Source organism: Mycetomoellerius zeteki, unplaced genomic scaffold, assembly GCF_001594055.1.
Source record: "Mycetomoellerius zeteki isolate Tzet28-1 unplaced genomic scaffold, Tzet1.0 scaffold164, whole genome shotgun sequence".
Lineage (NCBI taxonomy): Eukaryota > Metazoa > Arthropoda > Insecta > Hymenoptera > Formicidae > Mycetomoellerius > Mycetomoellerius zeteki.
In genome coordinates this window covers 149,528-164,689 of record NW_017256594.1, presented here as the reverse complement: position 1 = coordinate 164,689, position 15,162 = coordinate 149,528, and the positions used below count along the sequence as shown (strand labels likewise).

At 39.5% G+C, this 15,162-nt stretch overlaps 1 protein-coding gene across 1 annotated transcript in view; it reads right to left on the bottom strand.

Annotated features, from left to right (window-relative positions):
• The window catches only part of Poxn (paired box pox-neuro), a 24,321-nt gene extending 9,452 nt beyond the window's left edge, over window positions 1-14,869 (bottom strand). The window contains exons 1-3 of the mRNA XM_018445765.1: window positions 14,555-14,869; window positions 9,655-9,692; window positions 2,231-2,451 (exon numbers count right to left, since the gene is read on the bottom strand). Coding sequence (XP_018301267.1) covers window positions 2,231-2,451; window positions 9,655-9,667 — 234 coding nt within the window. The 5' untranslated portion in view covers window positions 9,668-9,692; window positions 14,555-14,869. The remainder of the gene's footprint in view (window positions 1-2,230; window positions 2,452-9,654; window positions 9,693-14,554) is intronic.
• Between the last annotated feature and the right edge of the window lie 293 nt (window positions 14,870-15,162).

Below are 15,162 nucleotides of genomic sequence, written 5' to 3'. Positions count from 1 at the left end.
AAATTGTCGGGAGGGAAAGAACGGGGAAGAGGCGGTTAAATGCCGGTTCTCGGAGGGCCCGACGAGTTAATACTGCCAGGCAATCAAAGGGTTTACCTAGTAGCCATTATTTAATTATCGGCATAATTTTAAATTGCTGTAAAAGCCACTTACAGACAGGAATAGTGACGAGCCACCGACTCGGCATGTTATCTAACGATCTCCTCGAGAAAGAAGATCCTTTATATGCGCACGATGGTGGGCGGGCAAAGATACGTTACGCGTGCAAGACGAGCGACTTGATCCTTCGTGTAAGCTCGCTTCCCCCAAAGGGGGCTCGTATGTCTTCCTAATTTCTCACCCAAATTACCAAAGGTTGCCGTTTACTTGTAAAGAGGAAAAGAAAAAGCGACGAATTCGGCTGATCGCGTAGATCGCGGTTAAAAAAGACTTTAGGACTAAGCCGTATGGCTTAAACGCGCAACCATTATTTCGCCACGGGACTATTTTGACATACGTGAAATAAAACGAACGCCGGTAATGGCAGATGATGACTATCGTTTACATGAGCGCGTAATCGGCCCCCCTCCTCGTACTGCAGCCGGAATTTAAATGTCCTTCAGAATTTTAAGAGCTCTCTCTCTATCTCCTCTTCTCTCTTTAATTTTTCTGCATATGTTAAATTTTCATTTCTGTTAAAAATTTTACCTTACTTTTCTTTTGTCTACAATTTTGCTCTCATTATCTATCTTATCCTTATTATTATTATTTTCTCATCTTTATATTTATTTATTTTACTTTGTAGACTTTATTATTTTGTGTCACCGTTTTTCATTTCATTTCTTTTTTACTTGTCATTTTTATATTCTTGGATAGCTTGGTCTACAATAATAATAAACACCTTTATCTACCTATCGCTCTCTTTTCTTTTGCCTCTTTCGTTCCATTCTCTTTCATCGACGTACGAAACTCCAGCTCGCAACTTAAGGAAGGTCGATGCACGCCGACGCGGCGTTATTAAAATAAATTCATTAAGCACAGAGTAACAGTCCGCGGTCGGCGCATCGTAAGAAATTCTCAGTGCATAATGCGTGTACGCACCGTGCAATTATATTGTCATTAGCGGCATGTGTGCGCGATACCACGAGCGTCGGTACAGCTTCGCGATGCGCACCCGGGGGGCGAAATGGCGTTTCCGAGTCAGACGCGAGTACGTTATATGATAAAAATGTGCGTCTTGTCGTTAAGCTTCACGAGTCTGATTACGATCGAACGATAGAAGCGTCAATGTGTCTCACGATTTCGCGAAATCGATTTCGATTACGAGACGTAATTTCCTTTCGCGACGTCGCAACAAAAGCGGCAGTTTTCTCTTTAATATCGATCGAGATTAATTTATAGCGCGACGTCGGGACATCACTTAATATCAGCAAGAAAAGCGTGCAAAGCCATAAAATTATGCAAATGCTGATTATACGCACTGCGAAGTGTTTGGATAATTGCACGCATGGTCAAAACGCAGCCCTTACTTAAAATCACATCTGACTTTGTATGTGCAGGGAGAGGACTAACTCTCATCAGAGCCACCGCCCGCTAAGGCACGCTGATGCGTGATCGTTCGTTTTAACGTGTTTTTGCGAACCACCGACATTAATCTTTTCTTGAATTTTATCCTTACGCGCATTTTATGTCAATCTGTAATCCTCATTCTCAAATAATTTTTATTCTGATTAAATTTTCTCTAAGAAAAAATTCGCAAGTTTATTAAATCTCTTCCTTGTGAAATATCTGAATACATTTTTAGATAAGTTACCAAAAAATTTGGTATTAAAAATACTTCATATTTTATTCTAATATTTTTACATGAAATATTTTTATTTTTATATATTTGTAATAATAATAATAACAACAAAATGACTCAATACTTCGATATAAAAAATTCTATAACTACAATTAAAAAGGCGTGCGATTGTACGTTCTAATGTATAAAAAAAAACGATTTTGCTGAAATGTCTAAAAATTTAGACAGATACAGATCTGAAAATAATTTTGTAGAAAATTCAAGTATCATAAGCAATGCTGTAAGAAGTTTTGACTTTCTAGAAACCTGCTTGAGCGTCTACATAATTATTTTGACACTCCGACAAAATTTATTTTCAGATTTGTATCTAAAATAGTTGAATTTCTAAATACTTCAACCGTTCTTGCTACGTAGATATTATTAAAATCACGGATTAGGATAAAATCTCACCTTCGTCTTGCTTCCGCCGATGCTGCCAGGTCGGATGCTTCCCGTCTCGTAGAATCTCGTGAGTATCTTGGAGACGCAGCCATGGGACACGAGTAGCTGTCGAGAAATATCGCACGGCCTGACGCCGACCATGGCGAGTTGCACGATTCTCTGGCGCACGCAGTCTGGCAACGGCCTGCCGTTCACAAAGACGCCGCCTAATTGATTCACCCCGGCTTGCCCTGGAAGAACAGTCAGTCAGTCAGTCGCGTTATTGTGTTAATGGGCGACATAACGATGGTGCGATAAGTCTGCCTGACGCCGGGTAGCGATTCAAGATTTCGCGTTGAACGGCAAAAGGTGTTTATCGATTCAAAGGAGGACAGTCGGAAATCTGCTAATAATGCGCTCGCGGTCGTCGGGGAAGGTCGGCAGGTGCATCCTCTGACGTGTGGTCCTGGCTGGTCCTCTAATGACATTGTTACGACGAATATCACGGAAAGAACCTTCCCTCCCTGCCTTTTTGTCCGGCAAAGACATGTCATTATTTTCAGTAATATTAGGAAGATCGTGTAGCGTTTGCAACGAAATCCCAACGTCTATACTCGAAGGTCGTTTGCAATTAACGGTAGAATCTAATATTGTAATTATTTTGTTTGGCTTTATGCAATAAAAATATTATAATTAAATGTTGTTTCGACACTGCTAGGAGATATCTTCCATGAAATACTAAATTTATTTCGTGTGAGAGAAAAGACGCTATAAATTATTATTAACTTCCTGTTTATGCGAATCGTCATTTTATTCCTCGCACCGAAGTTTAGTCAAAACTTCTTCAAGTTTTAAATACGTAATTAGGTGATACTTTATTATGAAACAACTTTCTGTTCATTAAAATTTGGAGACTTTAAAATGTCGTATGTTAAAACGTAGGAACTGATAAAAAATTAACATAATTCGAAAATTCAGAATGAAGTTTAGACCCGTCGGTGAAGCGTAAAAGTTAATTGGGATGAAACGTTAAGACGAGGACCAAGTTCCGCAAGTGGTCGTTTTAGAAACCATTTTGTTTTTTGTTTTCTTCTTAATATTCATAAAACGTGTAATCGCGTAATTTTCATATTCAGCAGCGCGTGAATATGAAATGCACAATGTGTTGCGGACTTAAATCACGGCAAACGACAAGTTATTTACGCATTGCATGCGCGACACGTCGTACAACCGACTTGTCGAAAATTTTATAAAACCGATATTATACCCCCGCAGTGGTGTCGTAAAACCATAATGACCGTCTCGCCGTGAGCGAATAAAAACGCCAATTGATCACCAATTTTATGTTCCGCCGTCGAAAATGAACGGCTTAAACGATCCGCAACCTAAGACGCGCATTAAAGCGTCGAATAAAATCTGAGTTATATATGATAGTTTTCCGTTTGTCTTCTCACGAGACATTAGACGTTGATTAGAAGTTCGGAAAGACTGTAGAACAGGCTCACTATTGTGCATAAAACTGCATCATAAATCCTCGATCAGCTTATTTCACACTCGAAGAATCCTCAATTTTCGGATCGTCTCTCGATGTCGACAAAGTTAACGGCATAATTATTACAGACCGCTCGGAATTTCATGGGAATCTCTGTCGCTTAATATTCAGCTTGCTATTCCAAGTTGAATTCTAGTCTTAAATATGCACCAACGACTTTCGGCAGCGTGAAATTCGGATTCGAAGAAAAACACTCTTGCGTGTCTTAATTAATCCGTCGTTATGCCATAGAGTGACCACATGAAATATGTAATTCATTTTCGTAATTATAATTACATTTTAATAAGATAATCCTATCATGAGAAGTTAGAAATCTTTAGCCATAATGTTGATGTTGTGCAATAATTGTTGCAATACAGACAGAGGAGGGACGCCTAAGGATGTAAAGCAATCTGGCCCGGTTGCAGTTCTGCATCGATGCATCGATGGAGATAATTGTCGGTCATATATGAGTTTAACGAATAATAACTTGCCGCGTAATGGGAATAATCGGTTTTATTCCCCGGCGATTATTATCGACGTAACTGGAACCAAGAAAAAGAAAAAAGAAAGAGAAGGGCCTCACGCAGAAGCGGCGTAACTAACAACGGCCTCTCCTTCGTGAAAGAAAATATAAAAGGGCAAAAAAGACCAAAAGCATAAATGCCATGGGCGACTTATATAAATCGAGCCACGCGCCTTCACGTAGACCCGTCCGGATGCACGTACGACCATGCGTACCCAGGACGATCGCTAATTATTATCCGCGCCGACTAATTATGTCATTACCACGATCACTGACGCCGACAGACCTCCAAACCAGCTTGAGAAATAATGATCTTTTGAGCGGCCGCGTATTCGAGCTAAAGAAAAGATTTTCGTCAATCTTTTCCACCGGCATTACTCTCGGATTCCTCTTTAATTCGAGCTTTATTTGGCGTTTTACGGGCTAATTGACAAGACGATCGCGATCACTCCTGTGATTCTCGTATTTCCCCGAACGAGCTTCCACGCTCTGGGAAGCAAACGATCAGCACGATTATACTTGTTGATGCCAAGTTTTTTATATGCCTCTGAGATTTTATATCTGGGATAATTCCTAATAATTTTCCTTCCTAATAGATTATATATATAATATATGTATACATATATGTACGATTTTTAAATTGGGAGATAAAAATCTCTCCCAATTAATGCGCCCATTAGCCGTTTATTCGTGTAAGCGCAATCTGCGAAAGAGCCATTACATGTCCCGGCCGAAATTACGAAATGCTTCTACAATTTCATGACGTCCTCGCGAGAGTGAGAACGGACGTGACGCTCACAGCGGCGAGCTCGCACGAAGTGGGAATTGCTGATAATGACCACCGGTCGAAGGCGTGACGGATTGTCCTTATTGGATAATTTAAGGGTCTTTCGATTGGTGACAGGGACACACAGCCGGTAAGACTCATTTTCGGAGAAATTACTTTTTGGAGAAATTACTTCCGGAGAATGTGCGTCTCGCGTGCTCGCATGTGCCTTATTCATTAGCGGTTATATTGAACCCGCACATACTCGATACACGTCACGAACGATGCATTTTCTTTACCAATAAATAAATAAATAAATAAATAAATGAAGAATTAAAGAAATAAATTTTGATAAATTTCTTAACTTTGGACTTGATGCGTACCGCTAAATTAACGTTTGTTCAATCATTTTTATGTAATTGATTAATTATCATTTATCCCTTAATGTGCCCTTCATTCGTTCTGCCAGGCATACTAATCTGCACCACGAAAATTATACACGCTACGGCATTTCGGACAACGGGAGACGGACGACAACGCGTAAGCGACGGACACAGTGCAGCGGGCCAAATTATTATTACGGCAAAAACAGGCCAAAATGGCATCTTTATCTAACTGCAAATCTGCCGGTGGATCCGCGAAATAATGGAATCGCGCAGTAACGGGCGGTGGTTCTGGTTGCGCATCATAAGTAGCACTGGAACCACTCGTTTACGTGAGATAAAAAACGCAAGCACGGAAATCGGAATACCGGAAACGCACGATTTGTAAAGAAGCTAAAGCGAAAAGGCGAACAAGATGGAATTGGTAAAAAAAGCTACTCAGAACTACGTTATAGACTGCTACGAGAACGTAATCGCGTTTAAAATAACTGTTATTTCTAATAACGGCATGGGATGTTAATAAAGGCGCCTTTGCAATAATTAAAGACGCGATAAACCGCGGGCTTCTCGTAAACGCAGATTGGATGTGCAGACGATCTAGTTTATTAAATAGATACTACACGCCATATTAAATGCGCAACTTTTCCAGTGATGAGCACTTTAAGTGCACTTTCCGTCTACGGAATAACCATTGGATTTTTTAAATTATCTTGTTCTTTTCATCTAATTATTGCCTAGATCATTATACCTAGTTTATTTCACATGGAAAGAACGGTTTTGCTGAAGTATCTAAAAATTTAATTAGATATAAATCTGAAAGTAACGTTGTTAAATTATCCAAATAATTATGTAAAACGCTCAAACTAAGTTCTTAGAATATCAAAATTTTTTACAGTATTGTTCATCATGCTTGAATTTCTACATAATTATTTTAATATTCCAACAAAATTATTTTTAAATCTGTATTTAGCTAAATTTTTAGACATTTCGGTAAAACCGTTCTTTCCATGTAAGCAAATGTTTGTAAATATCTTTTACAGTTCCGGATTATAAATTTGAAATTTAGATTTTTAATAAAATTTAGATTCTTTAGATTATTTAAGTTTTTTTTAAGAATATTACTGCAATGCAAAATACATTTATAATAATCGTTTTTTCTAAAACGCCAATTAATTTATCAGAAGTGATCTTGATTGAATTTTTAGTCGATATTGTAGAGATTTCAATTTGTAGAGATGTCAATTTAGATTAAAAGGATTTTGTTAAATAAAACTGCAATTATATATAATATACATAATTCTCCATAAATTTGTCGTAGCAAAAAATTCAATATTTTTTTTCTTCGCGTTTTAACCATGACTTTTGATCATTAATGACCATTATCGAATAAATGCGTAGGCAGTTCATTAAACAACAATAATTACGAAGAAATAATACATATAAAATTTCTTGTTATTTAATCATGTATGCCATAAACTTTCATCACGATTAAATTATTTTATGTAATCGGTTCTCAAGAAAATAGTTAATTTTTCAATACTATTATATTGTTTCATAAAGTAATTAAGAGAGAGAGAATTAAGAATTACTATATCACGATTCAAAAATATTTAAAAATTTAGAAGTTGTTTTAGAAATCTATATTATGTATATTCTTATGAGAGAGAAAGTGTACAAGAATCATATCAATCTATAATATTGATGCACTCTCACTTTTTCTGCTTTTTTTGATAAGTTGAAAAAATTTTATAGACCTGTTAAAGTAATTATCGACCAATATTTCCAGAGTAACTATATATTTTAGAGATAATTTTATAGGATATCGAAATATTTTTATCTCCTTTTATATTTATATTCTTTTTCTGTTTACATTTTCTTAATAGAGTGCAAATTGTCAAACTACGAGCGCAAGATTTTCTGACGAATGCATAGGGCCATTTCTCGTGATATAATACTGACTAAGCTTAGAATTAGCTGGCTAATGCAATCACCAGCAACGATCGCTATCGCACTGGCCATTTAGGCCCTAACCAAACTCTACACCTGCCTACCTGTAATCACGATCCGTGCCTATGCTAACAGATTTTTTCTCTCTGACGAGAGCGAGAGAACATCGTACTGGGAATCGCGATTTGCCAATTCGAATTGGCACGCATCGGTCACCGTTCAACTCGTTCGCACTATCGGCTCCGTCATCATCTGTCTTAAAAGAACACATGCGAGAGATAGCCTTAAATGGAAGTGCATCAAGATGGATACTACGGCGGCTGTTATTAAGTGCTTATCGCTCCAATGATTATCTGCGACTTAAATGTTGTTGATAATTAAGAAGTAACATATGTAATATGATCTCGTTAATAATTAAAAGTAACATTGAATCTGCAAAATGCATTATGAATCTTAATATTCTTGATAATATCATCCAACCAAATATAGTCTCTATAATCTACATAATTTTTCACTGTAATAACGCACTTTCAGTATAAAAACAACCCGTATATAATTTGTACGGCAAAATCGTTAAGTACATTGGAAGTTTTTTTACGATTTCATTACATTTCGTTTACGCAAACCCTAGCGAAAATAAAGATCGGAGCGTAAATCGAATGCAAGAAGAGAGTAATAGAAGCGTGAACGTAGCTTCTAGAAGGTGAAAATGGTAACAATGAAACATAAAAGAAGCGTTTACGCCTCCTAGAAGCTTTATTTACCCTTCTATTATACTCTTTCCTTACATTCGACTTACACTCCGATTTTTATTTTCGCCAGAGAAATGATTTAGGAAAGTTGTTAAGGACTGTCAGCAAAACATTATATTAAGCAAATTATTTGGTCAACAAGATACATTGGCGAAATTAATCACAATATTAATAATCCCAATCCGAAAGACCATGATGACCGGAACGGAGGATACTTTTTCTAGTTTTTTCGAAGACTTCTTGCTGCAGTTGCGACGCCGGAAGAGCAAAAGATTGATCGCTCGATCGGGATCCGGGCAGGATTCTTTACACGGGCATCAGACCAGCGTAGCAAGGATGGAAACAGAGAGGAAAGACGGTAGATTATAATTATACTCGTTTAATAATAGGCCTATAGATGTCGGCGTTCGATCCATGGTATAAAATTCTTCGTTAATTACTGTCAAACTGCCTTTCAAAGCGTAATTTAGCCTTGAGCCAGCCAGGAAAGCAGGACTGTCTTCTATAGAAGAAGAGAAGGAAGGCAGAAATTTTTATTTTCATCACCGATTTCGACCTGTGATCTCGCCGACGCGACGGTAGCTGACCCCGTCCCAGAGAAATCATAACGACGTGTTACATTCCGTCTCGAATGAATCAGGAAGCGAAGCTGATCGAATCGCGCGGTGAGATTGGCTATTTAGCAAACTGGCTGTATACGAGCCGACGCGACATCTTTTTAAGAATTAGCATTGTAAAACGATTTAACGATTTAATCCTTTAGTCGCTACTTTCTCAACATTCCCGACAAAACCAAAATGCATTATAATTAGTATTATTTAAGTCTGTTATTATTGTTATTAATATTGTTAAATAGTGTTGTCATAGAAACTTGATTATTTATTGAAAACTGCCCTTGATTTTATTATAGAATTTTCAATCCCACAAATTGTGACTTTAATGATAGATTCTTCAATAGTTTATATGGATTCAATTTTTCTCAGCGAAAATATCGCGACATCGATAATCTTTTAGCAATAAGCTATCAAAGAAAATAAACTGCTTTTCACAAATTAAATTCTTAAAGATATAAACAGACAGAATTATTATATTCTTCAATTAACAAAAGTGGGCTTTAATAGAATCTCCGTTTGAAGTTTAATTCAATTAGAAAGTTGCAATAAATCACGATCTCCTTCGACATTTTTACCAAGAAAAGATCGATTCCAAATTGGTCAGAGAAGTAGTCGTAGAAACTTATAATTTCAGATAGATGCGTATATAAAAAATCGTGACTTTGCGATGATAGATTCTTTATATGGACTTAGTTTATATGGATTCAATTTTCCTTCAACTATAAATATTTAGACATCGATTATTTTCGAATAAGCGATCTTGAAGAAAAAAAATGCTTCTCGCAAATTAACAGAAGTGGACATTTTACTTTTACAGAATCTCTGTTTGAAATTTCGCAAGCTGTGGGATATCTTGTGAATGGTACGCGTTCCAGTTAGAGAAAGAATGAAATCTCAATCAGAAAAAAATCGGAGAAGAGCAAGTGTCTACTCACCAGTATGCGGCATGGCGACGAGCGATCACGTGCCGTATCTGAAACAGAGCAAGTCTTTTAAGACTTAACGGCAAACTGCAAATCGTACGGTGTGTACAACGTGAAACGTAGTGCGCATCGCCGTATTAGAGCCTTCAGAGTGGCGTATCGCGAGCACCATGCACGCCGTATATGCGTGTTTCTTACCGCGCGACGTATTATAGAGTATAGCGGGAGTATAGCCTTCGCCGTTAATGAATTTAAATGTATTCAAAGGGCGCGCTTGACGCTTGACATGGCAACCCTTAAATATGCAACCGTACCGATAAGGCAAAGCGCGGCAAAATATTGCCGCCGGTAGCCGCAAACCGTGACTCTCATTCCCGAACCGATCGCGGCGAGATCACGGCGACGACGATGGTTGGGGCTGCTCTCCGAGCAGTGCCAACAACTTCATTTTCATATTTCAGTTTTTACGCTAATTGCATAAATTGCACCGCATTGCGCACGAAATTCTGGATCGTCGTTCGGTAGACGAGATATTCTATAATTATACTCATCAGCCGATCCCTCTGACATTTTCACGTCTAACGTGGGAGTAGAACGATATCTCATGGTTGTCGCAAACGTCTAAGAAATGACGATTTGAGAACTCGCTCCGGACAGAAGAAGGAGCGAGCGGAAAACTACGTGGAATGCGTGCGTAGCGTAGCGGGTGGCGTGTACTTTGTGATGCAAATTAATGCACGATTACCGAAACACCCCTCGCCTACCTTTGCACGACCACCGGTGACTCCTTACCCTCGTAGTTACCCTTGCTTCCCTTCGCGCAGGTGTATGTACGTGTGTGTGTGTGGCACAGCGGGGACGTGTTTCGAGGTATATACGTGTAATAAGTACGATCCGCCTCCACCCCCGTGACTCGATGCTTACCCCGGCATTAGGCCTGGTTACACGCTCGCCCTCTTCTCTTCAGGTTCTAATCTGATGTAACTATTACATACGTTACGCGGTATCCATATAGTCGAAATGGCTGTGCGCCGCGTGGAGTCTTGATGAAAACTCATTTCTTCATGCCCAACCATCATCCGCCGTGTCCTCGTAACGATATACTCCACTTTCCGACCGCTAATTTATTCCTTCGATCCAGAGAACACCGTTCTTTTTTCGCGTCCAAAAGACATGCTCGGCAAAATATCCAGAATTAACAGAAAGTCCAAAATTGGGACGTAAGACGTCTTAAAGACTTTTTTTCGATTTTAGACTTTGCGTTGTTTGAATAATTTCTAATCTCCCTCCGTTTCTCATTAATTCCCTTCGTACATATTTTTCTCTGTAAATGTAAAATGAGTTCATAAAGATTCATGGCAAATCCGACCACGCGAAGCGACGAGACTTGGCTTCTACGAAAAAAGCGGATTGCACATGTATTGCAGCTCAAAGGGCTACTAAATTCTGCGTAGCGATTTCAAGGTGTCAAGTTTTACTCGTTAAAGGTATACGGTCTACGATCGCGGCTCGATTCTCGACGACGAGCGGCGAAGAATGCATGAGCTTTTTGTCACGAGACGGGATTACTTTCGGCCCGACGGCAACGCTCGCCGGGCAATCTCGTTGGTCCGCGTCCCGCAGGGATGAAGTCTCTCGTAATGAGGATTGAGCGATTATTATAAATCAAACGAACCGGAGGCCACGGTGAACGTCGCGTTTCTCGCGTGCCACGTGTTTTGCCGATGTTACTCTCGCAAACACGTGTTTCGCCCCCCTACCTTTTTCCCTTTCTTTTTCCACTTGCTCTCCTCGCTAAACGCATGCAAACGTCACGAATGCACGTTGCATTTTCGCGACGCGCGCAATTTTTAAAGAAAATAAAAATGGATGTATAGAAAATTATTGCTTCAACGGTTTAAAAAATTTTTAATATCAGAAGTACTGCAATTATTATTGATCGTTTCTATATTTCAAATTAATATTATATAAAAGTACTTCTTATATAAAAGACAGGATTCTGAAATTTTTTGACATTGCAACACTTATATCTTTATACTAGTAAAATATTCATTCATTACTTCCTTTATTTACATAGTAATTTATTTGCTTGATCCTGTTAGTGAATAAGAAATATTAGTACTTCTAGTGTTAATAAGTCATCATTATCGTGAATGATTAAACATCATTCTTGATAGAGAACCTTTCCTATTCCTGTTTAAAACACATTATTGAATATATTTTCTAATCTATGTCTGTCATAATCATTATTAATAGAACAATCTTTTTCTAATATAACTTTTCTTTTCTTTTTCTTGTAAAAAATTTATAGAATCGAGGAGATTATATCTTATCAGCGTTAAAAAAGAAAATAAAAGCGTGTTACTTAAAGCTTAATACGAAAAATATATATGTAATCACAATCGGTCATTCTCATCGATTCGTAAATCTGAGATTTCCGGTAATGGAGCGAGTAGTTCGAGTCGATTTGAGAACCGCGGCGGCCGCGGTAAATCGCCGGTAAGGTCACGCTTTTACGTGTAAGCCCTAAGCGAAATCTAGTTTTTGTTTATTCATTAGGTTACCCCGCGCTTTAAGTGGTACGTGAAGGAAGGCCTCGCTGCAGCAGCGACGTCGGGGGGGAATGAAACGGGGGAACCGCGGGGAGGGTGGACCGCCATATCACCGATACGCCACCAGCCATAAAAATCTGAATATATTAGGCCTACATGCGCACGACATCTCGCTCGGATCGTGAACACGTTACCCACGATAATCTACACTCGTTTCCAGCACACTTTGCACGTTTATGCGTATACCAGAGACGACTAACGTGCGAATGTGTTACCTTTTCGTCGTCATCGCATCCCGATGCTTCTTTCCTCGCCACCGGTTTTCGAATTGGATTATCCCGTATCAATTAGAGCTTGTTTCGTTGGCTACAATTTATCACCCTCGCTGTCGGTTTGATGGAAGAATAAAAAATTCAGAAGTCCAAGTGATCACGGAATGATTTTGCCTGATTTATTGATGTGAAAGAAATTAAGAAATATCAAATTGATTATATTTCTTTAACATTTTTCATTTAATAAATTATATATACATAATCAGGAAGGTTGACTTTTAAGCGTACGCTTTACGTGCGTTTTATCTGCAACAATATTCAAGGTTAACATTGACGTACTGCGCTTAAGCAACGTTCATTTCATCTTCCATAAATCGTGTCGTACGGAATTATCTCGTTCGTCGATGAGCACCGCCGAGGAGTACGCTGACTTTGAAATTCAAGATTTTTCGAGCTTCCGTTCGCCGAGTGTCCGAGCGGATAAGCTTTCGAGAGCGCGGTAAGAAAAATCGGCGTGAGGCGCGGGTGGCAGAAGGAGAGACCGAGAGGGACGAGGGGGGAGGGCGGGTAATTAGAATAATTCGGGCCGCTGTGGTTCACGCCATCCGGACGAATTTGCATTTTAAATGAAGCGATGGCGTGCCAAGGGCCCCCACCGTGCAGGCGGAGAGAAGAGGAGAGAGAAGGAGCGAGAGAGCGAACGAGAGCGGTAGAACTTTGTGCTTTATAAGGAACTTTAATATTTATCGCTTATATCCCGAACGAATAAGTATATGTATATATCCACCCTCTCTTTCCTTCCTCGCGACCACCACCGCAGTCACGGGGTTCGCTCATGCTTATGCCCGAGCACAGCCCCCGCGACTTCCTTCTCGGTTCTCTTCCGTCTCACGGCCCCCTCGCGGTCCCCCACCGTGCTATTAGATAATTATCGCGTAATTAGCACTGCCGATTTCGTGTCGCGTCATCGCACACGCACGCATACACGACGATGATTTCAGCTTAATCTGTTTCACGTGATGATATTCTACGAGGATTCTGTCCGCGATTCCATTGAGTGATAAGGCCAGATTCTTTCTTTTTTTTTAATATTTTAAATCCTATATATAAAAGATAATCTGTCGTCGCATGTATCAATAACCCCGCAAACACAATAGAGCAGTAAGCCTTAAGAAATTGATCAATCACAGTCGAATGTGACAAGTATAATCGACTATGATTGGTCAATTCCTTAAAGCTTAAGGCTTACTACTCTATTGTGTTTGCGGGGTAACCGGCAGGAATTTCCGATGCGAGATATCGAAGGAAGAGGTGCATCGCTGACACACGTGCACTGTGCAAACGCAGAGATACCTTCGAAAATGTAGTACATTTAGGTTGAATTTTATTATCGCATCGATGAAGAATAATCTCCCTTTGTAATATATCTTTTCCATTAAAACGTAAAAACCACTGCAAGGATAAACGCGGGAGCAGAATCTTGCATAACACATGACACATAAAAAACTGGATCAATTAAAATCCTTCTTTTAAATCAATTAAAATTTTCTTTCTTTCCATGAAATAAAAGACTCTGATTGGTTGATTTTCTTATTCATTATGCATTGTGCGTTATGCAAAAGTCTGTGCTCCGGTCTTAATCACGTAAAGCGCATTAGCGAACAACGAGTTGAGAAAGTTTAGAATCATCGTAAATACTCCGAAAAAAGTGAAATACAGTTCAAAAAGGTAAAAATATCCGTAAGAATTATTAATCGTCGTTCACCAGCCAATCAAGGACCTTACGTCGGCAATGAGTAAATATGAACGTACATTACGACGAGGGGTGAGTTTTTTTTCAATACGCAAATACACGACATCGACGTTCATGAAAGTCGACATTAAATTACCGTCGGACGTTGCGACGTAACGCGATAGGTACCGAGCGAATAATGAAACGCGAGGCGGATCGGTCTAATTAGGAGGTAAGAAACCTACCGGATAATTTATTTATCGAGCCGGGGCGTGCACGGCCACAATTACACGCGGAAACGTCTATCACGGTGTATTTCTAGCGAGAGGAAAAGGGAAACGTAGCCCTGTACGTACCTGTTGATTTTTTTATGGTATCGGTCCGTGGTGCTCCTCAGCTTCCGTGTAGCATTCGATCTCCTCGAAGATTTCCCTCGTAGCTAGTTTCGCATCGAAGGTGTCCCACGTTCTCCGCTCACCTCGATATTTCCCAATACTGTACTTGCCGGTCTCCCGGTTCAAATCGTCGACATTGCACGACGTGCGTTGCCGCGCCTCGTCCTGACGAGACGTCGTCCTGACGTGCGTCGCACGCTTGTTTCACGCAGGAAGTGACTTCGCTTTCACAGCAATAAGACGTGGATGCGACACGAAGCCGGAAAGACGAATAGAAAAAAAAAAGAAAAAGAGAGCGGAAAAGAGGTTGACTGTATAATGGTACACCTACGAGGACACGTCAGATGGCAGGAAAGTTTCTCTCTATTCCGCTCTTTATCTCGGCATTTCTTTCCGTGCGTTGTCCGTCCTCTATTTTTATTCCGCTCTGATAATAGTGCAACGTGCAGACTTCTGTTATTGACGAAATCGCGAGGAAGATGTTTCTTTTTTTACTCTGAGAACGCACGCATTCTGCTAGATTCCTTTAAAGGTCCAATCAATCATCAAGATCACGGCTTAACCATCCC